General features: G+C 41.0%; 4 protein-coding genes across 8 annotated transcripts; all 4 read left to right on the top strand.

Annotated features, from left to right (window-relative positions):
- The first annotated feature begins 5 nt into the window (after positions 1 to 5).
- LOC105683049 lies at positions 6 to 8329 on the top strand. Its single transcript, XM_012395344.3, has 5 exons — positions 6 to 195; positions 3320 to 3480; positions 3552 to 3718; positions 5348 to 5516; positions 6092 to 8329. Exons 1-5 carry the CDS (start codon positions 166 to 168, stop codon positions 6282 to 6284), a joined length of 720 nt encoding a protein of 239 aa, XP_012250767.1. The 5' UTR covers positions 6 to 165; the 3' UTR covers positions 6285 to 8329.
- A 940-nt stretch (positions 8330 to 9269) lies between these two features.
- Positions 9270 to 13548, top strand: LOC105683039 (UNC93-like protein). 5 transcript variants are annotated; one of them, XM_048651071.1, is made up of 7 exons: positions 9270 to 9389; positions 11371 to 11627; positions 11865 to 12151; positions 12270 to 12495; positions 12609 to 12768; positions 12892 to 13159; positions 13233 to 13548. In XM_048651071.1, exons 1-7 carry the CDS (start codon positions 9339 to 9341, stop codon positions 13496 to 13498), a joined length of 1515 nt encoding a protein of 504 aa, XP_048507028.1. In that variant the 5' UTR covers positions 9270 to 9338; the 3' UTR covers positions 13499 to 13548. The 5 variants fall into 5 exon arrangements, with proteins under 5 accessions (XP_048507028.1, XP_048507030.1, XP_048507027.1 ...); XM_048651073.1 differs by lacking the exon at positions 9270 to 9389 and adding an exon at positions 10095 to 10711; XM_048651070.1 differs by lacking the exon at positions 9270 to 9389 and adding an exon at positions 10791 to 11195.
- A 143-nt stretch (positions 13549 to 13691) lies between these two features.
- On the top strand, positions 13692 to 19104 carry LOC110116819 (putative gustatory receptor 28b). The gene is made up of 4 exons (XM_020850713.2): positions 13692 to 14875; positions 15414 to 15482; positions 18623 to 18712; positions 18783 to 19104. Exons 1-4 carry the CDS (start codon positions 13817 to 13819, stop codon positions 18912 to 18914), a joined length of 1350 nt encoding a protein of 449 aa, XP_020706372.2. The 5' UTR covers positions 13692 to 13816; the 3' UTR covers positions 18915 to 19104.
- A 344-nt stretch (positions 19105 to 19448) lies between these two features.
- On the top strand, positions 19449 to 21532 carry LOC125499774. Its single transcript, XM_048649197.1, has 4 exons — positions 19449 to 20493; positions 20616 to 20684; positions 20846 to 20935; positions 21002 to 21532. Exons 1-4 carry the CDS (start codon positions 19450 to 19452, stop codon positions 21116 to 21118), a joined length of 1320 nt encoding a protein of 439 aa, XP_048505154.1. The 5' UTR covers position 19449; the 3' UTR covers positions 21119 to 21532.
- The last annotated feature ends 6429 nt before the right edge of the window (positions 21533 to 27961 follow it).

The raw sequence follows: 27961 nt of genomic DNA, 5'->3' as shown, positions 1-27961 counted from the left end.
TTACTTACGATCCTACAGTCAAGCTCTGGACATCCACCTGGAAAGGCAGGTATTCGACCTCGAGAAACCCAGTGTAGTGACATGTATTGTGTTTGAAAGTTCGATTTAGTTTTAATCACCGTAGTTAGAGTTATTTAATAATAATATAGAGAAAATATTCTTGAAATGGTGCCCAAGATATCCACTACGTCGATGGTAGGTATTTGAGATGATTATTGATATTCACCTCTTTCGTTCTTTTCTTTGAAAAAACTGAGAAGGTAGATCGGTATACGTTATGTATTTACATTTTGATCAACATCATCGAAGTCGCTTCCTGTTCACTTTCAACAATTCCCAAAAATTTCACCTGTACTCAATTTGTGACTAACAAATTTGTGTTTTTTTTTTTGCGCTTACCATCAAGACACAACTTGAGTAATCATCAGCGGGAAAATTGGGAGACTGAGTCAATTTATTCATAAAATTCCGTGCCCAAAGCACATGTACCGTTACGTCCCGACATCAGACGCGCATAGCTATAGGTTTCTCATGTGCCACAATTAATGAGAGAATTAGATAAATACAAAAGGCGTGAACTATGCGCGGTAATTTCTGTGAGGAAGTTTGTGATGCAGATGAAATCAGGACATGAAGATAAGCATCTCCACGACAATTGTGATTATGAAATAAAGTATTTGAAAAGTCGGGATGATTGGACCGCTCTACGGAGAGTACTTTACTTGCCCTATACTTTACTATGTACAATGAAGTTCATTAAATATCACTCGCAGTTCTTAGATAATCACAAGTTCAAGCCATTCTCACGAACTTGGTCTGGTCGTGATCTTGAAGCGGACCTTGATAATATCCGTTAGACAAGATAGTCTCATTGTTGAGCGAGCATCACACGCCAATTAAATACCCACATTGTTCAACTCTTCGGCTCACAATCAGTCAACTTATACACCTGCGATTATTGCGTGCGAAACTTACAGCTGCGTACAAATTAATCAAAAATGACGAGTGAACGTACGGTTTATAATGGTGGCAATTTCAGAATACGATCTTCAGGCATCATACTTTTCCAATATGACAAAAGAATAATTGTGGCAAATTTGAAATATATCGGGATTACCGATGGACAAACACGGGTACCGTGTAACTGGTTAATGATTAGTGCCCGTCACCGAAAAGGTCAACGACCATTTCCAAGCCCGTGCAAATCGCGTAGCACGTATCGGTTATGATTCGGCAACTATACGTGTGAATCTCGGTGTGAATCTGATTCAGGGTTCCGAAAAACGGGCAAAATATAATAGGGAGGTTACGAATTGATTAAAGATGCAGCTAGATCAAATCTTATGCGTATGTTGTGTCTATATCAGACTGAGGGTTAGAGACTGGATTTGAGTTCTTCCAACTGGTTTAATCGTCCTGAAATTTCACATCTCCGTGATGAATTTTATCTAAAGATCCCAGAAGTAACTTTCAGTAAATTTAACTGTTCAACCTGCAGGAGCTGCCGTACGAGGATCAAACTTACTGACCTTGAAAACATGAAAGACCGAGCATGATTCGAGCAAACTGGCCTCTGTGAAGATTCATGTATAATGATTATCTTTTACGCTTAAATATACATATGGGGCATTTCACGCCGACTCGCACGCCTCCGACTCGGACCATTCTTGTTTCGTCGAATCGATTTATCGATAGAAAATTCAGTCGCGAATTTAGGTCACGTACGTGAAGATCCAAATCAAAATTGTGCCAAAAATCGGGAAAAATTTGGCCCACGATCTAATTGGTCTGAAAAATTTCGTTTTGGGGAAATCACTTCTTGAGATTTTTTAGAAAAATTAAAAAACGGGCATGCTTCGCGAAAAGTCGATTTTTTCATTTTAAAATTCTGAGAACTGACTCGTAAGAAATTAGGCAACAATCGGTACAGCGTGCATCGGAAATTAGGGTTGAAGACGAACAAATTGACCCCACGTCAAAGTCTGATTGTTCAAATTCACCTGTAGGTCTGGATATTATAGGATGTTTGAAAGATTTCGTAAATTTTTTTGATTCTCTACGAGTAAGGCTAGTTGGCGTGGAATGCACCATATACATATGTGGGCAGTGTACGATTTGCAATAAAATTCACGAATTATATTCCATCGACATTACAACCTTGCATCGTTTTCTCGATGGTATATACCACCTCGTATACCACTATAGCTGGAAAAAGTCGCGTCTTATTAAACTTGAAAATCACGCAATTGACATGCTGACCTGCGGAACAAGGACAAGTGGTCAGCGATCAGCGGATGGTTTACCGGCCATTACGCACACTCTTTCATTTCTCTAACTCTCGCGTGGTCTTCGATCGAAACGTATCCTGTACCGTACGCGTATCAATCTAGGCATGTATACGATGTGACATTGCGCTGCGTGTATTCACGTACGATAGACATTATTTTTCGCGCGCAACTGCTCATACAAATATGATAGTTACAAGTTTTAAGTAGGGTAGACCTGTACCGAGCAGGCTCTGGATCGCTTTCACTGGCCAATTTAACGCAGTGGTCGTCTTCACTTGTAGCCAAACGCGTTGGACGTCACATACGAACGATAACGGAAATCATATGACTCGTAACCCAGAAACCCCGAACACGTGGACTTTTTCAACCAACGAAGCCATGATACAAGCATCGATCGCTGCTCATTAGCATAAAGATTTCATCGATCAAATTGATACTAATTTTGTCTGTGTTTTTCAACAACGGAATAGAAACGGTAAAACTGCGAAGAAACATCCGTACATAAAAATTCAAAGGATTGAAATAATTTTTCTGGATTATCTGAGAAATTTTTATCGGCACGAAAACGCCGAGCTCTACTCGGTGATACTGTTTATGCATCCCGTGTGAATACCACTTTGTGACCATATTTTTCAATGGTCTAATAAGAAATAACTATACACATCATATACATATAGTTAAATTCAAATAAACGCAGCTGTAACCACATTGGATGATATCGCTCGACTGTAAAGTAAAGAGAAACAAAAATTAACGCGGTGAATCCGTCATCGATCGAAAAATTACTTGTATAAGATCCAGAGTCGGAGGTCGCGAAGCGTGTTTCATCAATGGAGAGTATAGGCAATGGAGAGTAGCGGCAAATCGGGCGGTAATTTTTCGATTAAAAACAAGGAAATTAATGGAAGTACACGAGCGCAACATCTGCCTTCTTTTCCCATGACGGTACAAACCGCCGGTTCATCCGCGATGTTCCGTTAATCAAATATTCAACGCCTGTTCGACCTCATAAACGCCTCCTCCTTTTGCAGATGCCGATGTACCTGGGACTGATTTTCATTCTGACCGCAATCCCTCTCGTCGCCGGGTCGAGAAAATGCGAGGGTGGTGGGTTGGGACTGAAATACGTGTGGGGGGACGCCCTTACCGATCCTACCGACTGCATAGGACCGAATAACATGCAATATCCCTCGTAAGCGTGATATTCGATTGGTCGTTGTTCGCCCGCAAGAGGAGAAAACATCAACTAATATTTATTTTCAGCGTAGCGATTTCCCGAAGTTTCAAGGGTCTCTGGGCGGGAAGCAGCCGTTCTGGACGGGCCTACCAACCGCAAACCATTGATCCCGAACTGACCCGAAAAGCGTTGCTTCACAATTACAAAGCGGTCCACGGAGATTACTCGATTGCCGCTGAAAATTCCCGAGACGGTGAGTCAGCGATAGGATGAGTCTCACCTCCGATCATCCGGCAAACGATTAATTACCATTCCGAAATTCCCTCGAATCTTTTTTACGAATAACCGGTCCGATTCGTAACACCGCTGACACGAGCATCGTGCCACTTCCGGAATCATTACCTCGTCCTCTATAAACGTAACCAAGTCGAATAAATAGCTGCACAATTCACAGTCCGAGGTGGCATTTCTCATTTTTTAATTAGAGACATTGAATAATACGTAGATACGTAAATTTCTGCACAATCTGGGTTCGTGGTTTCTCATATATTTATTCGTAATTCCAGTGGCGTTTGTCCGCCCCGTTTTTCGCCCCTGCGGATGCGCGTCTTTTCATATTCTCCAGATCTTTACTAGCAAGCGGCACGTTACCCGTACGGGTCCGTTGATCGTTAAACCGCGCGTATGTGAACGACTGCAGGAAGAGGAAAGAGTATAATATTTACAGCGCGACCGCGGAGTTTTCAACAATCCTCAACTAGTTTTCATTTGTCTGGTAATGATATAATATTCGCCGCAACCTCGGGGTGCGTATATTCACTGAAGCAATACGATTAACCAAGTGCACTTTTTACGACGCCGTATTATACTCGCCGGTGAAAATTGCCCGAGCAAAAACTATTAAACTTCCCTCCTAAACTAACTATACCATCGGTTTATTACACGCCACGAGTAGTATACTCGAGGAAACTTGTTCGTGCAGCGAAACAATATACCTAACTACCGGTTGAATTGAGACCTGGGGATATAATAATACGATCCAAAAGAGTACAGAATTCACTCTAATTCCTATACCTCTGTACATATACATTTTCCAATTATCCTCGCGCGCTACAATTTCTTACTCTTCGCCGGTGATCGCAATCCCAATTATCAAAGATTCACGAGACCATGCGAGATTCGTTGCGACACAACTGAATTCTTCGCTAGCGGATTTCGGGTAACACAATACACCGGCGATCAGGATTAGCAAAATCGGCGAACGAGGGCCGAACGCATACATACATATATAGGCTAATCGTCGGTATATCGGTATCTATAGCACAACATTTCGCTTTGAACCGCAACCTTGAATTATGCAGGTGTCCTTATGACACAGAAACCCGGTTCCGTAATCGATACATACCTGCAACACGTCTCCCTTGTTCATGTATTTCCATATTTTGGAGCGGAACAAGGTCTGAGGCTGGTCAATAGAATGCGGCACGTCTCCGTGTGAACTGTGGCTCAGAAAATACAAATTGTTTCGCAAATACGCAGCCATAATACGCCGTAAAATTATACGACTTATCCGAACAATACAGTTACAGAGCCACCCATCCACCCGGTCACCACGATGTTATAAGTGGGCACGTATTAGTAACGGGACAAACTTCCCGCCGACGCTTCCAACTCGCAATCAGAACGCTCTATAGGTCGATCACGCATCGGGATCGTTGCAATGGGCCGAATCCGAGCGTTACAAACGGTCCCGACAGTTTTGTAAATGACGGAAGAGTTTTACGACATCGGGTCGACGATAAAAAAGAAATATGACGTCCTCCTCTGGGGTGATATGTCGCGGTCGTTCGGATCTCGATGCATAATGTCCTCCGTTTTTCAGGTCGCGCCTTCTCGTCGCGAGAATCGTGTAGATCACCGGCCAGACTATGCAAAACGAGATACAACACTACCGCCCCGATGTACGGAGTGAGTTTGACCAGCGGTCAACCTGTTACCATCGTACAAAAGTTCCCGGATCTATTGCAGCAGGTTGTCTTCGAGGTTTGCGAGTAAGTGATTCATTACAAGGAACTAATTGTAAGCTTTTGACATTTTTCACGAACTTGGCAAACAACTCTTTAAAAGATCTATACGTTTGACCCAAATCCATTGAACTCTACGAGTGTGAAACGTAATCGAAAAATGTAAATATTGGCGTTCCCATTCCAAAATAAAAATTTATCGCCTAGGAGGCGCGATGTTTCGGTAAAATTTAACGCAGTGGGCCAACCAACCGCCCACCACCTCGGAGCGCCGTGGTCCGCCGTCTCCTCGTCTTCTACTTTTTCTCCGAAGTTCTCCTCGTATCACGCCTCTGAACCGTAGTGGCACGACTATGATCTTTTTCCCAGGTCATCTCTCACGGGTCTTATGAATCCGCAAACAGCAGGCGGTTCGGTCTTGACCCTCGGAATGCCATCCGCAGCCTTATAACCGTTGACCATTTTTCGACCTGAAAGAACCTTCGCGATAACTATGAGGAGAAATGAGAGGGAAAAATGAGGCGCGGAGAATAGAAAAACCGAATTTTCGGCAAAGTGCAGCTGGGGTGTTGATCTTCTTTTTTTTTTCGTTCATCTTGCAGGTCAAAGGAATGCGACGTGGTCCACGGAGAGTGCACTCAAACCTACGTCCCGTACCTGTTTCTGGTGATACCTTTGGGCCCCGTGACCCTCACCGGGCAGGATTACGTGTTGGTCGAAAGCGGATGTATCTGCAAACCGAAGAACTCGGTGGCTGGTAGCTCTTCCGAGGCGCCAGTCGTTCCCAACTTTTAGATACCCCGCTCTCTACCTCTGCAGTAGCCAATCGTGTACATGGTGTGAAATTGCGACCGAAGGAAGATCGTTGTTTTTTTTTATTATTTTATTGTTTTTTTTTTTTTTTTTTTTTAATTTTTTGTTTTTATTTATTTATTTTTCTCGAAGATCCCTTGACCTCTGTCTCTGGTAGCGCGATTAACGGACATATGTATATACGCTGCCATCGAAACACGGGAGAGTTGATCGTTTCTACGACGTAGCGTCGAAGCAGAATATCACTGTAAAACACACGGCCGACATCTACAGATCCCGATCGTAGGGTTCATGAAAGAATATAGACTGGAATGAAGCGGCGAGATACGTGTATAAAAAGTGAATTTAGCCCGGAACCACTTCGTAGAATCTGGTCTCGGAATTCGATCTGGTCAACCTGACCCGTTCACGCGCGTACGTCTCGGAGCCGGTTTCTCGCGAGGATACACCGCGTCGCTTATCATACCTGTAAACGTATGCGTATACGTACGTACCAGTGTACGCGCCGTTGTAAGTACCTACATACGCAGTGATCGCGCGGCACTAAATGAAACTGCGGCGATCGTCCGAGAAGGTGCAAAGAACGTCGTTCGCTCGTTAAACTTGCGCGATGCAACGTGACCGCGGCTTCGATATCTCCGGCGATCCGGTTCCATTTTTGGCAATGCTGTGACTGATGTAATTCCAAAGTTCTCCTATCGATTTTGGGGTCGGATGGGCGAATCGACGGGAAATCGACGGTTCGATCGCATCGCACGGAGTTGGTAAACGGATAAAAATAGGTAGCAATTCACCCGGCGTCGAGGTGACTACCGTGCCTTCTTGACCCAGAAACCGTTGTTCAGATCTCCCGCGTCACCGGTGTTCTTACAATACTATCGAATTGTGCATACCGATTGGTGTAACGGTTAAACTTCCCGAGACGCGTGACTAAGAGGTGGAAAGAGATTACAGGGAGTCGAGACTTGGTCAGGCGGACGTTTCAATGGTACGGTACGGGTTCGGCCCCCGTGGCCGCCGTAGCTCCGGGGGCCAGGGCGACGAAGTGGGCAGCTATCCTCGATACACGCGAGGCCGATCGTCCGCTTCTCGCCGGTATTGAAAACCGGACCCGGCCGTCGCGCGTCCATCGGATACGTGGTACGACGCACCGGTAACACAAGCGAACGGACGAACGCTCGGTGACCGAATGGACCGTACCGTGAATTCCGATGAGTGGAACGTACCGTTATTTCATTGCGGGATTCACCTTACCTCGTTCACTCGCTGCGCGTTCGCTCCGCTCTTTTACAAGCAGAGCCGCTGAAGAAGTTAAATAAACTACCATCTGTGTACCTTATGCCCATGAAGCCGCGCACGAATACGTACACGCGCTTCGTATAATTTCTTGGCGGTAGTTTAAAAGTTTATGTAGGGAACATCGAGGCACAAAAATCATTATTGTACCTATGCGTTCGTTGACTCGCCGCATTGCCATATAAGTTATAATTGTTGGTTGTAACGGCGGAATACATTTCAGCTGGTGAGTTCTCCAGGAGACAGGATAAAATGAAACCCAACAGATACGCCTGTTCTCGAAAGGCCTTCAATCGTATGATTTGTGTTAGAAAAAAAAAAAATTACGCAATTGCAAATAACTTGTGCTTCTACCAATGGCAAGGTTCTTACGCACGTGACAGGTGTTATCGCAATTCAAGTTTATCCATGCGGAAAATTGAGGGTGAATAATTGTATGCGTGCATGCCATCGCACCGATCAAGTACTGCTAATTGTGAGACGATCCGTGGTGAATGTGATAAAATTTGATCGACTCGGAGGCGAAATGCGAGCACTTTCTATTTTTTTTTTTTTTTCAATACAATAATTTGATTCGCCATCGTAATCACCGGTGATTTTTACAAAAATTGTTCCACCTTCAGAAGATTTAATTCGTAATTCGTGCAAGATTCGTTCATCTCTAATTATAATTTATGACTGTTGTATTTAGAATTAATTGATAATTTATTAAAAAATAGGTAATGTATAAATTGTTGAATTTATTGCCAACCATTCATCCTCCGTTATACTCGTGTGTAGGTATAACATGGGTATGTACACCTATAATTATACATAACTGTATATAAGCATAGATATATTGAACTCTATGATATAAGTACATGTAACGAGTATGAAGTATATGAATTACAACCTACTGCAGCGAATGGATTTATCCCGTCTAATTTCAAAGTCTGCACCATTCGATCATTCGACCAGGAAACGATAATTCAGTGAGCTAACAATCCTTAAAAATGAATTTTCCGCAGGATCGGACCATCTCACTTAATACACCGAGAATGTTGATCGAGTAAACTTGCCATACGAAATAGGTGAAGAAATGCGTGAATCCAGAATAACTAATAGCTCACTTCCGTTGAAACAAGAAGCGTGAACTTTTTTTGGTAATTTAGAAAGTAAAGTCATTTAAGCTGATATATTTTAGCGTCACAAGCACAAATCCGTCCCCTAAATTGAATTATGAAAATGCTTTCCACCGGCCTCGTCGAGTTCCTCGGTCGAGTCGAAATTGAATTATAAATAAAACGGAGTATAACGAAAATATCGTGTATCACGTGGGTAAACTCTTAGACGTTTTTGTCGTTTGGTATGATTTCATTCAATGTACCACAAATTGTAGTAATAGCCATACATCCGCAGCAATACAAAGATTTATAAAATGAATACTCTGAGTATTCAGTATTCTTGGATTTTCGGTGAACAGAATAATTTTCTCTTCAACCCCATTGTGCATTTTTCAACGACGCCTGTATATCTGCAACTTAAGCTAGTATTCAGTATCACCCCACCGGGTTGCCTCACATCAGGTGCTAATTTGTAATCAATACTCTTCGTTTTTCTGCACTGATCTCGTGTATGTAGAGATCAGTGTTTTTCTGACTTTTAGTTCAACAAAATCCCAAAAGGTGGTACTAGCATTTGTGACCCGATGAATCGAATTTGAAAATCAGCCTTCTTCCCACAGACGAAGAAAGTATCTCGATGGACCCCGCAAGCTGCATTTTCGAAGAAATTGTACCGACCGTTATTCTGGTATTTAAATTTTCAAACATAACTACAGATCAATTTATTGTTAGATTTGGTGGTAATCGTATTCCCACATGATGAAATCGTTCTTTCAGGCATATGAATGAATGAATGAATGAATGAATGGAAGATTCGAACAGCTGGTTTCCATTGGATTTCGACCCGAGGAACACCAATCTGTCGGCTTGACTTTATTTCCTAAATTGATCAAGATATTCATTTATTTGTTTATTTTTCTCTCTGAACGGTCGAAAAAATGGCGGCAACTCGCTTAGCAGACAGAATTTCGATCGCAGATTGGTATCTCTGAGCCTAAAATTGATTAGAAACAAATTGGAAAAAAAAAAACAATTTTATCACAGCAAGAACAAAGAGAACCAAATAATAAACCCAGGAGGTTTAAATTCATCACTCGTACCGTACTACCACGCATATAGAAAAGCCTAACTTATCAGAAGAGTCATATAACAAAATATTTGTCGTTCCCTCTAAACATGGCCTTCTGGGACGTCTGAGGTGCGGCCATCAGAAATGAATTTATCGTTTCCAACACTTGAATTGTTCCTCCTCTTTGATTCTGGCATAACTCATCCATGATGTAATCCGCGTACAATATGTATACGTCTTTCAATTCAAAAAAAAAATAAAAACGACAAATTACATAATGGTGAACCCAGAGAGAAGACACGCATACCTCCATTGCCGATACACCGTGGTAACAATATTTTACTCTCAGGAGCAGCTCGCGACCTTATGGTACAATTATTGAATGATTCAGACTCATGGCGAGTGAGATTTTCATCACAACAAACTCCGTGGTTGTGAGCAATGTGTTGTAAACTTGTGAAGCAACTTTTTCATTTCTCAATCAAATTGGCGAACCGATGCTAATTTTTTTTCCCGAAATAACTCTTCTCAAAAAAGTCGTACCAAACGAACCAAGGGAATCCTGTTTATATCTATCGGTAATTTTCGCAAGCCAATGAGAAGCAGATTCAAAAGGAGTCAAAACTATGAATAAAAAAGAATAATGTAACGCGTCTATACCGCGCTGTTAATTGCACGAGCATTGAAGTACAATGTATACCTGATATAGCGAGAGTTGGAAATCCGTCTCTTTCTATCTTAAGACGACAAGTGGTTTTTTTCCTACTTGCCTAGCCATAGGTGAATGGGAATATGATCTTATGAAAATGTAGCTATAACCGGGAGCGGTGTGTTATTAAAAAAGACAAAAAACCGTCTTGACGGTAAAATAATAAGTCGTGATAATTTATCCTTGATTGTCAGTGTTTAGTTCTGACGACCCGTCCCATCCGGCGCCTAAGGTATTTTTAATTCTTTCACATAGAGTAATAAATTTTGTGTAACTCACGTCTCTTATACGAATTCGTATGCGGTAGTCGCTCTCTGGACTGAATACGTGAAAGGGAAACCGGTCGATCTTGAACCTCCGTCAAACCTCGCCTGTATGAATTTGAATTGGCTATCGCCATTACGTTCAATTTTATTAGTTCACCCACGACTTCCAATATGAAAACGTCTGACGATTTCATTAAACAACTGTGATGGAGTCAAGCACAAACGAAATACCTCAGTTCCCAAGTTTTACTGCTTAGAGATACATACAAACAACAAATTACTGGTGGAAAGTAAAATCAATAAGGAGCGAAAACAAATACAAATACCAATAGTGTTGAAAAGAAATTAATTTCGTGAGGAAAAAAAAATTAATCAATGAAAATTAATCAAAATTGTCTAACGAGAACTTTTGTTGGAACAAACGATCTCTTCTTCGCTGTCATTTGCAAGATAAAGGATCATAAAAATCGTCAGTGTCGTCGTTGAATAATAAAATCGTTTTGGTACAATCTGTTTCTTGTTTCTTTTTTTTTTTTTTTTGTTTCTTTTTTCAAATTAACGGACCGTTAATAACACCGGCTCGTGAATATAATATGAAATCGATTTAAATTTCCTATATTGACAGGAGAATAATAATATGGCGGGAAATTTTATGGAAGTAAAAGATGGAAGGACTCGTTTTTTACCTTCGGAACGATGGCGAATTATGCGAAATATATTGATGATCGGATTCGCTTTTATGGTACATTTTACGGCTTTCATGGGAGCAAGCAACTTACAGAGTTCCGTGAACGCCGATCAATCATTGGGCACATTTTCTCTGGCTTCTATTTACGGTAGCTTAATTCTGAGCAACATATTTCTACCTGTATTGATGATAAGGTAACGAAAATTAATTATTACCCGATGCAGGTTGTACGCGAAAAAAAATAACGAACGCTTCGATCAAATGCAGCCACGACTTGAACCGCGTTTGAAAAGATCCTGAAATCAATAGTTTTTCACATATGTACATCAAGTCATTTCTGCATGTGATACGCAAGTGACGTTTTTTTTTTTTTTTTTTCACTTGGAGTACCAAAGATCAACTGACAATTTTGTCTTTACTTCTCTCAACAGTTGGCTCGGATGCAAATGGACAATATCGTTGACTTTTATATCGTACATGCCGTTTATAGCCGCACAATTTTATCCAAAATTTTTCACGATGATTCCGGCCGGATTTGCCGTTGGTCTTGGTGGCGGACCTTTATGGTGCGCAAAGTGTACTTATCTGACAGTTGTAGCCGAGGCATATGCAAGTGTCTCAGATTTGAGCGCAGATGTGTTGGTCACAAGATTCTTCGGCCTATTTTTCATGTTCTATCAGATGTCACAAGTCTGGGGCAACCTTATCTCGTCGGCAGGTGAGTGCAAATTTTGAACTAAAAGAACAATTATCGTCTTTTGGATTCCAAAAAATGCGTATAAGTTCCGTGGAAAAAAATCCCATTTAAAAAGCTGACAATTTCAAATTGTTCTTAGTTCTGTCGTACGGTATCGAAACAGCACCTAGTAACAACACACTCAACAGCACTGTTGTCGCACAGATTTGCGGAGCCAATTTTTGTGGAGCATCGAGCGATCCGGGTGAAAATCCAAATCTCGCGCCACCCCCTGTCGAACGGATTCACCTGATCTCTGGAATATATTTAGGATGTATGGTGCTCGCCGTTCTCATCGTAGCCTTCGGTGTTGATTCTCTTTCGAGGTGAAAAAAATCTCATATTATTTACATCGATCACTACAAAAAAAAAAAAAGAAAAAAAACGAAAGAAAATCCCTTAGTCGTTTCTACTTCTTCACACCCCCGTTTTATTACAGATATGACAGAGGCAGAACTGGATCAACAACTGGACAATCGGGCCTGAGATTGCTGGCTGTGACCTTAAGATTATTAAAAGAAAAAAAACAGTTACTCATCCTTCCAATTACTTTGTTCATTGGAGCGGAGCAGGCGTTTCTTTTCGCGGACTTTAACGCGGTAAGTATATCCTTTTTGAATTATATTTGGTTTGTTTTGCCGCGGGATTAATTTTTACCATTTTCCGACCCCTGTAAACGGTTGAGATTATTACTATTGATGTTGATATTTTTCAATTTCCAGTCATTCGTGTCGTGCGCGTGGGGCATCAGCAACATCGGTTACGTAATGATTTGTTACGGTGTTGCAAACGCAATTGCTGCGATCGCTACGGGCTCCGTGGTCAAGCTCACGGGCAGGCCTCCGGTCATGGCGTTTGCATTTTTACTTCACGTGTTTCTCATCGTAACTCTGTTGCTGTGGAAACCGACTCCTGAACAGGGGATTGTATTCTTTCTCGCGTCCGGACTGTGGGGTGTTTGCGATGCGATTTGGCTGGTTCAAGTTAACGGTAAATCGAGCTCGAGATTCACCCGTTGATAATCATTATCGGCGGTAGTTGTGACAAAAATTTATTCTTTCAGCTTTGAGCGGTATCCTGTTTCCTGGGAAAGAAGAAGCTGCTTATTCGAACTTTCGGTTGTGGGAAGCAACTGGATCCGTATTGGCATACGCCTATAGTCCATATTTATGCACGAATATAAAGCTGTACCTGTTATTAACAATCCTATGCGTAGGAATCATTGGATACGCAGTTATACTTCGGAATAATCGAGGCGGAACAACCGCCACGGGTGAAATTCCAGATTTTGAACTAGTTGCAACCAGAGAAATTAAACACGATGATTAAAACGGCACAATTGAAATAGCAATTAATAAATCATTATCCTGGATTACGAATCTCTGAAAGTTTCAAACACTCATTACCGATCATCTGTTTCACTAGCAATATCAAAATGAACGAAAAAAGCTCATGATGAAAAATAAGAACTGGTAAAAGCGATACATGCGCAATGGGCAGGTTATGACATATCTTCGATAATCTAGTCCTGGGCACCTGGTTGTGGCCATCACCTTCTAGCTATTGATTAGGACGTAATGTGTTGCATTTTCGCGAGGAGTTTGACCGTGGTGAGATCACAAGAGTTTCAGGTTTCAACGAGTGAACATGTTCGGGCACCGAAATGTTACACCCTTAACAACAGTTCGGTCAAATCCATACATTACTTTTCTCTACTATACAATGAAACTGTGGGGATTAGCACCGTTTGACTTGAACAATAATATGATTTCACTTGGATCTTGGATTTCGAATGTTTACCCGATCGTTTTCGTATTAATTTTCCTACCTGCCGCTATAGGCGTACATCAAATGTGGACGAATCAAAATTATGTCGGTGCAACCATTTGGTTAAGAAACATTCATGGATTAACTTCCACGCTCTGTTACCTGGCGGTCATTACGACTGGAATAAGCATCGTGAAAAATAAAAGAATCTTCGTAGAGCTCATTCATTTATTCGTCAAAGTCAATGGGATAAAAATAACTTCTGGGTTGCAAGTAGATTATGAAAGGAAAATCAAAATCCTCGCGATAATGATTGGATTTTCAATAATTGTTAGAATATTCCTCAACTGCTTGCTCGTAATGTCGATTCAAAAATATCTTCAACTGTCTTGGCTTGTAACGCTATTGTTAATTGCGTACTGGAACTTCCGCCTAGTAATGCACTTAGCAATCATTTCTTTTGCGAGCGTCATATTTTTATTAAAAGCAAACCTTGAAAAGTTGCAACTGACGTTGATGAGCATTTTTGGGGTGGGCAGTGAATCGATCGCGATGAACAAGCCTCGCAATGGCACATGGATTCATCGAAAATCAGCAAATATTCAAGTTCGGGATGAAGTATTGAAAGTTGGAGCTGATCCTGAATGCATCGACGACTTCAAATTATTTCAGATGTTCGACCGACTTGAAAAAAAATACCGTGATCTTCATAGCTTGATCGAGATGAGTGCGAAACTTTTTTCTCCGCCAATGGTTACGATCATTTCTCACTACTGCGTGAATTTATTTGCCAATTTTTATTACACATACAACGTTTCCAAAGGACCCACAACATTTGTACAGTTATTTTCCGAAACGATTGGAGCACAGTACGTTTGTTTGTCTCATCTTTTGGACCTCTTGCTGATTGCATGGGTTTGTAATGCAGCCCAAACACGGGTAAGTGTTTCTGTTTTTGTTATCTTTACTTCAAATATCGTTACATTTGCAGGGCTATGCCCTCTTGATTTATATCCGCCTCGTAAACCCACCCCCAAATTATATTCAATTATTTGACAAATGTTTTTGTTCATTGACTGAGTTTTTTTTTTTTTTTGTAAACAAAGATGTTCAGTCTGAAGCCCAACTTCTGACGATACACAGCATTTTCAAAGAACATAAACATTTCTCCCATTGCATTTTATCCAAGCATTTATTCGCATTTATTTAGTTGGGTTTCGCTGTATTTATTTTCCCGCATTTATTCCGAGTATTTTTTGGCGTTTGCGTATATATTTATTGTTTTGGTATTTGTTCTTTGGGCATTTTGCATTGTCTTTAATCGATCACTGTTTCGTTTGGGTTTGATTTAACTGTTCTTCAATTTTTACCCATTACTACGCGAACTCGCTATTTATTTATTTATTTATTGCTCGACCGTTTTTACGATACATATATTCTACGGGAATCCCAAGATGAATTTACGTTAAATCTTCAGGGCAACTCGATGGCGGTAATACTTCACGAGATGTGGGCCAAATGTCATCTGAATAAGTTGAGAGATGAGGTAGGTTGAATAATATTGATCAATAGTTATAAAATATTTTTGAAGATTTCGTGATATAGTTACGAGTCCCACGTAGGTTGACACGTTGCACCATTATTTTTCCATGCGACAATAGATCAAATTACCCAATTACTTTGGTATTCGATCCTCCATGCCATCGACCATTACCTGGAAACTATTGATTATAGTAGTGGACACTTCCGCGATGAACTGCCGATAGGATCACCCGAGTTTCAATCCTGGTAAGAAAAACATGTAGGAAAAACTAGTAACGTTGATGAGTAATTGGTCAGATCCCCATGTCACTCTTTTGTATTACTATTTACTCAGCAAAGTTTCGGGGACTTGCACCTTTTAGTTTAAAAAATAATAAGCTTTTACGCGGGTTATGGATTTCTAACGCCTATCCAATAATATATGCTTCGCTTTGTCTGCTTGTAACCATGAAGACAGAAATACTTTTTACTATCTTTCTCGCCAAAAATAAACTACACTTGATCACGTATACATATCAAAATTTTATCTAGTAATACTTGATTTCTGGAAATTTCCACGTCCGTTTGTCGAATTATACTAAAGAAGAGAATCATCGTTGATATAATGGATTCTTTCATTAGAATCGACCCGACCATGGCAAATTTGAGGTCACCGTACTCCGGAAGGCAAATAGATTATGAAAAATAAAATAAAATCATTGTAATTAGAGTGGGACTTTTAACAATTGTTGAAATTTTTATAGCCTACGCTGGCACCGTCGTTCATATTAAAGAAGTACTCCAGTCTTGCATTATACAGCCAAAACTTTTTTATCCCAAATTTTCGAAATAACGGGGCACTTGACAGTGTTCATTTTCAGATCTATCGAATATTCAGAAATTCTTAAGATATTGGTGAACATTCAAAGAGCACGGCGTGATCTGAGTGACGTGATTGAAAAAGACTGTTTCTCTCTGTTTTTATTTCTGAACATCATTAGAAAGATTTTGGCTACAATATGCGGTATTTATACTATGTACTCGATTATGAAAGATTCCTCTAGATCTTCTGGCTATAAAATTTATTACCAATTGCTCGGAACGCAGGTATGGATTTTGCCACACCTGTTTCAATCTTTGTTTTATTGGTTGGTATTGCTCTGGCTAAAAAGGTGATAAGTATTTTCTTGTTTTTGGTACCTGCTGATGGTCCTCCACGTTCCACAATACCGTCAAAAAATTGCAGTGAAATTTTTTTTAGCGGCTGAATTTAATTTCAGGGGGGCGAACTACCCTTTGAAATGCTATTTTTGGTGATTCCTGTGCACGATAGAAAGTGAGAAACAAATTGAGAGGAAACTTGATGTTTGGGGGGCTTGTGATACGCCGCTCTTTTCAAACCTAAATTCCAAATACAAAAATGTCAAGTGGTGGATCCAATATAATTGATATCAATAACAACAAATTGATCGATTTTCACCTAAAGTAGTTGAAAACCATCGTCAAGGTCGTTGACCGGGGATCTGACCACAAAAATTCGGAATTTGAAAAAAAGAATTCAAGAGGGCGGTATAACATTATTTCGCTATCTATTCGAAAATTGATACCTATCTGAACAACGAAGATTCTTCATTGCGTGCGCCTGTATTTCACAGCGTTTTTCAATTATCGTTTATTCGGTGCCTCATGTTATTATGAAAAGTACTCGTGTCGTTGATGTGTATCAGTTCTTCCGCGTCTGGATCTAAACATGGGATGTAGTATGCTCATGTGTCAACGTTAATAATTTCATGTTAAAAATGTAGACGACCATTTACTTGATTACGCTGAAACGTTGTCGATCGATGACTACTCTTAATAGTTGACCTGCGCGATTAGTAAAATACAGATATACTCGTGGAATCATCGATGGAGTATTGAATCCAAGAAATAAACGATCGCGCTGTACTCCATCAGATAAAAAAAAAATCAATTAAATAACTAAAAATATGCAAACGCGATCAAAGTGATACGCGCATGGCGTTTTTGTAGTAAGCTTCAGCACTACTGATTACCGAATTTTTGTGGATGTATTTCGAATTATTCGAGTATACCGAGGAGCTGAGTGACGTCAGTCCGGTACTGACAATTCAAGTTAATGGAATGATTGGAAATGTGTCAATACTAACGATATTGTAGGAGCGAAATAATTTCGTTGGGATAGCGAATTTGTTCCTCAAAGTTGACGAAATTTTGGACCATCCGAGAATTCGGCAGAATCATGAGGATATGTTTAAAAAGCCCACGCCATACGTTCCACGTGTTTTCACTACCTGATATTTTTCATTAAGAGTCAAATAATCATGATTGAATCGGCGATTGCGAATCAGGGAAAAATTTGGATAAAGTCATCATTGGATTATTTTAGGAAAATCGTATATTACTTGATTTTTCACCTCATTATTTTTCTTCACGCCAACTTCGTGGCGTAGAATTCAAAAGGTTACGGGTAATTCAATGATGTCTAGTCAAACTTGTGCACCGGACTGATCGCTTCTCATTGGATATTTTGGTAATAATGCTGCCTGTTTGGTAGCTGTTGCCTATACGGATGATTATGTCGATCGCTCAGACGTTCGCCATTGCCGTGGTTTATTCTCAGGGTCGAACCATGGTAAGATGTTTCATCGTAAGCAATTGAATTCAAGTTTGCTCTGAACAACGAAAAACAAATAGGAAAAATTCTATGACGAATAATATTCTTCGTTTAGGAACGTGTAGCACTTCCAAGATTCTGCACAGAATTTGGATGCAACATCCTACCGTGTTCGAAGCGATATAAGAATCATTCGTACGTTCCGTTAGGTACTCTCAACTATTTCCCGGGAATCAATTGACGCGGTATAATTGACCAATGATCATTTTCGTTGGAAATTAAATCTTCAAGATTTCTAGAGTCCCATTCAGAGAGTTTCAGGTGGCAAACGATACGCGTCGTTATAGAAATTCATATTGAGTTTTTTTCTCATCGTTCCGAGGCCAAATTGGCGCGAGAACTCATTGGTGCATTTTGAAGATTTAACAAGCCTATACCGTGCATTTGCGATGCATTCTTGAAAAAGTTACTAACCTGGAGAAATGATATTTGACACCTGATATCTTTTTATATTTCGATTATTGTTACAGATTCAAATATTCTCTCTCCAGCTGCTACAGAAACCTCTTTCCATAACGATATTCGGTTTCTTTTCTTTGGACAACTCGTTGCTTTACAAGGTAACTGTTTCGATTTCAAGTCAACTGATAAATCTATTTATTCATCACGAAATTCATAATCATATTTCAGATATTCTGCGCGACGGTAGCCCACCTCGTGATCATGGTACAACTAGACTCCTCGGAGACAGATTACGCCGATAATGAGATCGATCAAAATCCGTGGAACGCAACAGTGTCGTACTGGAGTAAAAATGCTTGACCACGGGTGATTTTACACGAACTCTAAATTCATCCCAGAACCTCAAGAGTTCTGCAGAGTCGACATCAAATCAACGGAGTATTACAATTACATATCTATAACTAATGAAATGACTCAGTGGCATAATCTTGTAATGTGACAACAAAAAAACAAAAACGTGCAAAATAAATATGTGTATTTTTTAATAACATATACTCGCATGATTGAACTGTCCTGTCATTACCATGTGTACGTCTTTAATAAATCAATCCAAACCATGTTTCAAGCTGGCTACCAATGTTCAGCCTCATACAGGTAAAAGTCAAGTTGATGGTCTAGGCAAAATGTATGCATACAATGGTAATCCTCATAGATGGCGGGTCAATTGAACCGCGTGCACTTATAACTCATTATGTTATAACCGATGAAGTGATCGCCAAAGTGCTATTAATTTCCAAGACACTTTGACCCGGCCATAACCCACGGAAACTATCGATTACGACGAGGGTTGTCACAGCAAAGGTAACACAAGAGTTCCAGTCCTGATCGAGTTAACATGTACAAGTCGCGAAAAGTGTCGGATCCTTGCATAACTATTATGTTCTACATAGCAAAATTTTGGGGAGTAGCGCCGTTCAACTTGAAAAATAATAGACTGTCGCACGGGTCATGGATTAATAACGTTTATCCTATCATTTTCATATTGTTGCTCTTAGTTATTACCATATTCGTAGTAAAATCATGGGATGGCGTTCAATATCCTGGTCAGACGCCATGGACTAGTACCATTGATGTGCTATCATTTTATGTTGGATACCTGGCAATCTTAGCATGCGTCATTCGAGTCATGCGAAACAAAAAAAGTATCATTGAAATAAACGAATTGCTTATAAAGATCAAAGAGCCCACGATTGTGTCTGGACGAGAGCTTGGTTATAAAAAAAAGTTAAAAATCTTAACGCTCCAAACAGGATTTTCAATTATCATGCGTATCTTTTTTGACAGCCTTAGCTCAGTCGCTGTTGTTGTAGACCTCGACAATTTTTTACTTTTGGCAATGGGTTTTATGCATAAAATAATGTTGGTTACATTGCATGTGGTAATGATTATATTCCTTGGCATAATATATTTTTCAAAACATTATTTTGAATCGCTGAATCACACGTTATCGAACATTTGTGGTTCGAAGTGTGAGTCAATCACCGCTCAATCGCGACGTGGTGGGCAAGTAGATGAAAAATCAGCGGATACCCGAGTTCGAAATGTGGTGATTGCCGGAATTGAGGCTGATTTCGGAGCCATCAATGATTTGAAATCAATTCAGATTCTTATTCAAATTGAAAGAGAATATCTCGATATTCGTACCTTGATCGAAAAAACTGTGACATTTTTTTCTCCCTTATTACTTCTCATTATTGCGGACTATACTTCAGAAGTGTTTTTAGCCATCTATTATATTTACAACCTTGTCTACAATTCGTCAGTGGCTACGGATCATAAGATATTAGTTACAAAAGTGGGTGGGGCGTTATCATGGCTGCTGCCAAAAGTTTCGGGACTTTGGATCATTGCACATGTATGTCATTCAGTTCAGGAAGCGGTGAGTGTTTTATTTATTCATTGTTTTTTGTTTTTTTTTTGTAACCAGTTGGCATTAATGCACGTCGAATAACATCCAGAATGTAATAGAAAAATTTGATGAATTTCATCGTAACTTTTCAGGCAAATTCAACGGCGGATACACTGTACAAAATGTGGATCACGAATCGTCCAAAAGAGTTGAAAGACGAGGTAGGTTTGGAAATATTCTTGCGAAATTTGCAGTAAATGTATACCCAAGTGTTTAGTGCGGTTCTTGGAAAACAATGATTATTTTTACTCTATAGTAACAATCGACAAGACTACCGGCACAAGTTCACTTGAAATGTCGTCAAGTTTATCACTTGTTGCAGATCAAGATATTTTTTCTTCGGCTGCTACAGAAACCACTTCATATATCGGCTTACGGCTTTTTTTATTTCGACTATTCGTACCTCTACAAGGTATATATAGCTCTACGAACAAGTCAACGACTTAATGAATAATCTGGATATTTGTGATCCTTTCAGATGTTTTGCGCCGTGCTGGCCTACTTCGTGATCGTGCTACAACTTGATTCCGCAAAATCGAATTCGCATGAGAACTCATCGAACTTAACGGTGCCGGACAGTAGCGTCAGGCCGTAGCCTGTTCTCGATGATGACGAGCACGCCATCTTTTAAATAGTTAAGGCGTCCCATTTCCACATCATTCGTTTCTTCTTTCTTTCTTCGAAGGAAGCTACTGAAACTTAAAAAAAAAAATGTCATCTCGGCCCCGTCCCGAGTCACCGATTCAATTTTTTTGTAGTACAAAGTATACTTGTTACGCGAGACCCATACAAATTTTGTGTTGGGTTCAATTCCACGATTATAGATAGATTTTGCTCGACCACAAAGAAATGATATGCGTGACTTTAAGCACATCGTGTATCGATGACTTATGCACATGAGAGTATACCAGTGTTGATGATATGATTATACGTTCAATATAGTTGAGTTAGCAATGTACCAAGAAATTGATGAGCGTGGGCACATAATTTTCATGCAAATAAAGTTAGTTGGGAGAAAATAGTGTTTAACGATAATTGATAACGAGCGAAGTTCCACCGTGACACGAAATCAGGGTTTGTATCGGGATCACGATAGCGAAGTGGAACTGCAGGGTGAGAATGAGAAGCGGAATGCGTTGATCCGAGCTTAATTTGCTAACATCACTAGATGCCAACTGCCAAGTGCACATCGAAACAAGTTCATTTGCACACCCCGGCTATATGTTAGCACAAAGGTTTGCAGTTCGGTACAATTTCATGTTACTGACCGGTCTGCTGCAGTTTACCACAAAGAGAAGCAGGAGGAGCGATCGAGCTTACAATTCATGGAAAACGAGGAGGTTAAGCCTGAAAATGTCAACGTGTATTTCAGTCGCCCCATCGTTTGACTCGTCGTCGTTTCGTCGAACGGTTTGCGTCGTTTAACTGAAGATGGTCGCCGCCATTTTGTTCCGCGTTGTACCTAAAGTTAAAAGTTAGATTCGGACGTCCACATAACAGGCGGTGCATAAAAGTTTCTTTCATAGTCTTTCGTATCTTAATCGCATTTTTGGATGACGGAGCAAACATAATTTTCTTTACCGCAGGATGTTATTGAGAAAAGACTTTCGCAAAAATGTATATTGGCTCGAATTAATAATCGAAAATAAATTAACGACGTGGTGCATAAAATACGCTTCCGTTCTTTGCTCGGTTGATAATCGACGAGGGTGCGGAATATCCGTAATAAACGTAAGGTTCCGTAACAAAAAGCAAGACAAAGCGGAATAATGAGAAAAGAGAAAAAAATATCGCGGTGGTGGTTTCGAGGGACCCGAATCTTCGTATTCGCGCGCGGCGTGCATAAATTGCAAGGCTGAGGTGTCAGGAAGCGACGTTACACGACGCACAGAAGCATAAGTATAATGGAGTCCAGCTCCGACTCTTTTCACTCGCGGTCCCCTACCGAAATAATAAAAGGATGAACCGTCAACCCCTCTGGCGGGTTTGCATGTGGGTACGACGTAGTTTGTATAGCTTGCGTACAATGCAAGGCGAGAAGACAATGAAAGAAAAAATAATAATCATAATGAATAAATAACGAGAGCCAAGCCGAACGATTCCGAACTGGATGACGATGACGATGATGATTCGGCGTTACGACCATAACACGTAACTGCACATCCCCATGCCAATTTGTCGTGTTAATTCTTGGATAGGCGACGCTGTAAGAAGGTGCATGAGAAAAGAGAAATGCTTGTAACAACATCTGTGATAATAATTGCAAAGGAGCAGATCTGCTCGTCTCGTAGAAACCAATACGAACACACCTCGACTGAAATCTCGTGTTCAACAGACTCGTTGAATTCGCAAAGTCGTTATTACGCGTTGTACTGAATTTAAATATATACATAGGTGTGTACACGACGCGATAAAATAAATAAGTTTATCGTTGCAACGTGAGAAGTTCGTGCTCATTAGTAGTTTGATGAAAGCGATACACTGAAATTCTATCACAGCTGGAGTGTGGCGTGAAAATTTGCACTTGGTAACTACATGGTAGTTTTATATCGTACCGGTTATTACACTCGTCGGTGTTATACTGTAGGTTATACCGTCGTTTGGTATCCGCATATAATTCGCAACGCTGATCAAGGGACGATGGAAGTTTGTAGATGCGCTGCAAAGGATGAAGAAAAAAAACTGAATCTGGTCTTTCTAGCGTACATATATGTTGCTCACGTTTCTCTACCGGCAATCAATAATTTACCTTCATGCATATGTGAGTTATAATTAAAATTGCTGAGAGTACGGGTACTTATCTATGATTTTCGAGTATATATAGGAATACACATTTCACATGAAGATAGATGCGCGAATACATCAAGCGGCGAAGCGTAGGTATTCCAGCGTGGAACTGAAAACCGATGAACCAGGAACTTGGGAACCTCCACTGGTAAGGCTTTCCGGATCTTTATCAAGTCTCTCGGGCGTCGTCGTCGACACGTACGTAGCGTTACGTTTTTTACGAGATGGCAAACTGTGCCAACTATGTCTCGTTATATTAGATTTCACTGGGGGGTCGCAGGCGCCGTATGAATTCGTTAGGCCGATGAAAAAACCCCGAAACGTATCGCGCGTTGCTCGATAATTTTGACGATTATTCGAAAAGGAGAAGCAGCGACGACCGCCGGCTACATTTGCGGCGACGGCGACGGTTGGAATAAAACCTCCATACCTACGTTACAACAGCGATAAAGTCGGGTCGCGCGGGAAACGGAGAACAAAAAGAAAAAAACAGACGGGGAAAAAAGTGAAGGAAGAATAAGAAAAAGAAATGTTTGAGTAAAACAACAGCAACGACCGAAGTAAAGAGCAAGGAAATGATCGCGAGAGGGAGGAAGAGTTTCATTGTTCAAACTCTGGGCTGAAACTGTGAAAGAAGGGAAAAAGTGCGGAGCGATGTTGATGAGGAGGTCGAAGAACGCGCGGAGGCGCAGCAGCTGCGGGGCGGGCGGAAGTAAAGCAGCGAAAAAGTGACGCCGCCGTCGAGAGCCGATGCTCACTTTCATTTCTGTATTCACGGAATATACGCGAGGACCGGGGCGCCTCGCTGTTATCTTCCGGCGAGCGCGAAAGAGTCGCGTCTTCGTCGTTTCGCGGGATAAACTGGACGGAAATTGCGGCCGACTCTCGTCGAAGGTTTGCTCGCGTAGTTCGCACGCAAACTATACGCTGACTCGATGGAAAGAGAACGGGTTATATGGAGGTACGCGTGATCCTTGGGTAAATGGAATTAGGGGTGCAAACGAAAAGGGAGTCATCCTTTACTCCTTCGCCTTTGATGGTTTTACGGTGTGTTGAATGAGCTGCTTTCTGACATCGACTCCTTTACAGCGAGGCTAATCTCGTTGCGCTTAAATAACATTCTACTAATCGAATAAGACGGACGTATGTATATACCAGCAATTTTGCAAACTATCAATTGCGAGAAGAGTCTTGAAATCCGAACAATAACAGCTCCAAGCTTATCCAGCGGATTAGCCTGCAGATTCAGGTTCTAAAACGGAGATAAAATAACAAGGGACGTGGTTATTTTTTCTTCACGAACATTAATCTGATAATCCTTTTTCCTTTTCATCATTATTCAATCAACTTCATATCATATTACATCAACGATCTTCCGATTCTTTTTTCATCATCAGTCGTCTCATTTGTTCTTTCTTTTTTTTATAAATATAGGATGGAGACGATTAACATACTTCCGCAGTACGTACAGTTGGGTGATTTCAATTATTCCTTGTCAGAGGACTTATCTTTTTTGGCAGATGTTCCCGGATTAATTATTCATTTTTCCTAATAACCCGGCAGAAATGGTGGGTATTGTTACAGCGCACGGTTCAAATTGAAAAATTACTAATTATCTCCCCCCCCCCCCCCCCCCCCCCCCGTTTTCTGGTTTTCGTTAAGCGTCAAGTTTGAACTTGAATACCTAAAACCTTCTTCCTTTTCTCCGTTTGGGCTATTCAACGATTCTAATTTAATGTAAGTGTAATAATCGTCGGTCATTATTCCACCGCATTTTTTGCTCGAACGGTGTTCCGTTTTATACTCGACATGTTTCGCGAGCACTTGCTGGCCAATTTTCAATCCGCACAAAGTTAAAGAGCAAGTAAAAAGCAAAGTAGGTATGGGAGTGGTGAAGGGACGTCAAGTACTTCTCTGTGAAAAGTTTCATTTTATTCGACATTCGTTGTCTTCGGGAGAGTTTCTGAAAACCTTGTTTTCCAATATTATTATAAGATGAACAAATACCCCGTATATTTACGCATACGTATATACCTACGTATATTCTATTTCACGTTCATTTTGTACGAAACGTGCGACGACCCTATTATTAAACAAAAGTCCACCCTGAAGTAGTCCTTTCGCAAATAGACATTTCGCTATCTCTTATTTTTAGAAACCTCTTTGGTAGTCTCCAAGGAATCTTTTGAAATCCTTTTGGGATATACCCAAAGGTAGGTATGGGCGTGTACCTATACTTCACTTGTTTGCTATTCAAGTCGTCTTCGCCTTAGCAAATTGTATCGATATTACTTTTACTTCTTCCAGTTAAAGCCAATGTTTATAACTGGACGGGATTATTCTACCGGATGAAATTGCCTCCGTCTCCTTCGGAAGCTCTAGCTTTTGTTTCCTGCACGACTGATGATATTGATTCCCAAGTTCACCCTGTAGTGGCAGACACCAATCGCTCAACTCCGAAGAGGATGAGGGTTTGTCCACCGCCGCTTATCCCGACATGAGATATATATTTTTTCTTCTTCTTTTTCCTCCACTTACAACCACGGAAAACATCCTCGTGAAAACGACTGCTATCAGCTGCCCAAAGTCCCCGCGTCCATAGGTGCTCGCTTCTCTTCACTTTCTAGACTTCTATTTATTTCGACGACGTGCGCTGTTCGATTTTTCAGTCGTCCCATCGAACGCCATTTTCATTCTACCGGCTATCGCGTTTATTAGGTAATAATTCGATGGGGAATTTCCTAAATATTCATAGACGGTCGATGAGAGAAAATATGGAAGAAGGACGTTGCCACGATCAGTTGAAGAGTGAAGTAATATACCGTTTGGTTTTTCCTGCGTCCTCAGCACTTGTTCTTTCAAGTCTCGGAAGAAGAACAGATCTTCAGAAGAATTCGGCAAACTCGGAACTGGGTGAAACGTATAGCTTAACCGACGTTGGATTCTCACTGTTCGAATCAACGACGTCAGCTTGAAAATATCCAACAAATACTTCGAGAACTTCTGACTCGAGCAACGCAAGATACATAGATATATATCAAATATGTATAGATATTATGTGTATATATGTATACAGCTTACCTAGTCCGTACTGACGTGGAAATGAATCGAAAATCCGCCTTTCGCTTCCTGCTGATTGACTCGCCGAACATTGTGACTCAATGCGGCTTGGATTGAAAAGCAAAATTGTGTGCCAGTTGCAACCTTTGCACCTGCGTAATCAAAATTAACTAATAATAAGAACGTATGATATTTTGCCTTTTCCGTTCGGTACGTTGAATGTTTTAATTCCCTTTTCGGATAATCCGAGATTACAACATTATGCGAAATAATGCGATTTCGGCTTTTATAACTGAAAGTCGAAAACGTTAAAAACCAATTATTGCATTTGGTTGCTATATGGATGGTAATCTCTCGTCGGTAATTTTTTCCGGATCCACGCCGTAAATCGTATCGGAAATTCACTCTGACTCGAATTTTAGTTAACATCGTTTACGGAATATGGAAAAAAATTTTGAAGTTACCAACGAACACCGTAACGGACACCTCATTTTTTATCCAACAACCCTTTTTAACAGTAGTCGACTATAATCACGCCGAGGATGTTTAATTAGGAGCGTTTCAATTAGAGTGGAGTATCAAATTCAAAACCCGGAGACGTCTCGCATTTTAGCTAGTCATCGAAAAGCTGGAATATAAAATTTGAGGGGTGATTAATTTCGGAGCGAAATGAGCGATCACTGAAAAAACCACCGGGTGTCTATCGTCCCACCGCCGGTCCGGTTCCATTTCCCGACATCCCGCAGTTCCGCCTTTCGCTTCCCGCTGATTAACTCGTCTTGATGGAAGAACAAAGTAGGCAGCAGGCATCGGGAAACGGCGAGCCGCCGGGGGGGGTTGGAAGCTCATCCGTCTTGCTTATCCCTCGGAGGCAGCTACAGATCGAGTCAAACGCCGCCGCACTCTATTATTCCCGTCACGGTCAAACGACTCGGTTACATCGCCTCGCCCGTCGCCTTACATGACCTGCACCTCGCCCGCCTCTCCCGCCTCTCCCGCCTCTCCCGCCTCTCCCGGATTTCCCGTCTTGCACCTCGACTCGCCCCACATCCCGTACGCTGATCGTTGCCCGAACCGACTGATTCCAACGTAATTGAAGTCCAGATTGAAACGTCGCCTCCGAACCGGACGCGACGCGCGTTTCGTCCTCGAGAAAATCGCGGAAAGTCAAAGGCACCTCGTGATTTTCAGGAACGGAATTACCGGGCAAAGGAACAAAGGAAACGATCCCACATATAGTTGGGCAAATATAGGGGACAGGCGTACAAAATGGAATCTGCTGTGCGGGGGGTTCCGGTTTCGATCCGTACAGATATCCACTGAAATTTTCACTTCGGGATTAATGTGTCGGCGTATAACACGAAACAAGCAAATCCGAGCCTCTGACAAACTCGTGAAATTGATGTGTGCATTTCGATTTACCTCGTTATATATTTTCCCTTCATGCTGGTACGTATACAATTTATCTGATCGCCCATCACGGAACTGACGAATTTCTATCGGTTATACACATTCATTTCCTATTTTCTCGTCATCCAGGGATTATTCAACTAAAAATTCACGATACCATTATACCTGCGTTCCTCTATTT

The sequence above is a fragment of the Athalia rosae genome, chromosome 2 (genome assembly GCF_917208135.1).
Source record: "Athalia rosae chromosome 2, iyAthRosa1.1, whole genome shotgun sequence".
Taxonomy (NCBI): Eukaryota; Metazoa; Arthropoda; class Insecta; order Hymenoptera; family Athaliidae; genus Athalia; species Athalia rosae.
The sequence above is the reverse complement of the archived record's forward strand: the minus strand, read 5'-3'. Positions and strand labels throughout refer to the sequence as shown.

Coding starts and splice junctions, on each gene's coding strand:
- LOC105683049 (XM_012395344.3), top strand. CDS start 166: ATGGTGCCCAAGATATCCACTACGTCGATG. Junction 3,719..5,347: donor CGCTGAAAATTCCCGAGACG/GTGAGTCAGCGA, acceptor TCCGTTTTTCAG/GTCGCGCCTTCTCGTCGCGA. Junction 5,517..6,091: donor GTTGTCTTCGAGGTTTGCGA/GTAAGTGATTCA, acceptor TTCATCTTGCAG/GTCAAAGGAATGCGACGTGG.
- LOC105683039 (XM_048651070.1), top strand. CDS start 11,121: ATGAAAATTAATCAAAATTGTCTAACGAGAACTTTTGTTGGAACAAAC. Junction 12,496..12,608: donor GGTGTTGATTCTCTTTCGAG/GTGAAAAAAATC, acceptor GTTTTATTACAG/ATATGACAGAGGCAGAACTG. Junction 13,160..13,232: donor TTGGCTGGTTCAAGTTAACG/GTAAATCGAGCT, acceptor TTATTCTTTCAG/CTTTGAGCGGTATCCTGTTT.
- LOC110116819 (XM_020850713.2), top strand. CDS start 13,817: ATGTTCGGGCACCGAAATGTTACACCCTTAACAACAGTTCGGTCAAAT. Junction 14,876..15,413: donor GTAATGCAGCCCAAACACGG/GTAAGTGTTTCT, acceptor TTAAATCTTCAG/GGCAACTCGATGGCGGTAAT. Junction 18,713..18,782: donor ACAACTCGTTGCTTTACAAG/GTAACTGTTTCG, acceptor ATCATATTTCAG/ATATTCTGCGCGACGGTAGC.
- LOC125499774 (XM_048649197.1), top strand. CDS start 19,450: ATGTACAAGTCGCGAAAAGTGTCGGATCCTTGCATAACTATTATGTTC. Junction 20,494..20,615: donor GTCATTCAGTTCAGGAAGCG/GTGAGTGTTTTA, acceptor GTAACTTTTCAG/GCAAATTCAACGGCGGATAC. Junction 20,936..21,001: donor ACTATTCGTACCTCTACAAG/GTATATATAGCT, acceptor TGATCCTTTCAG/ATGTTTTGCGCCGTGCTGGC.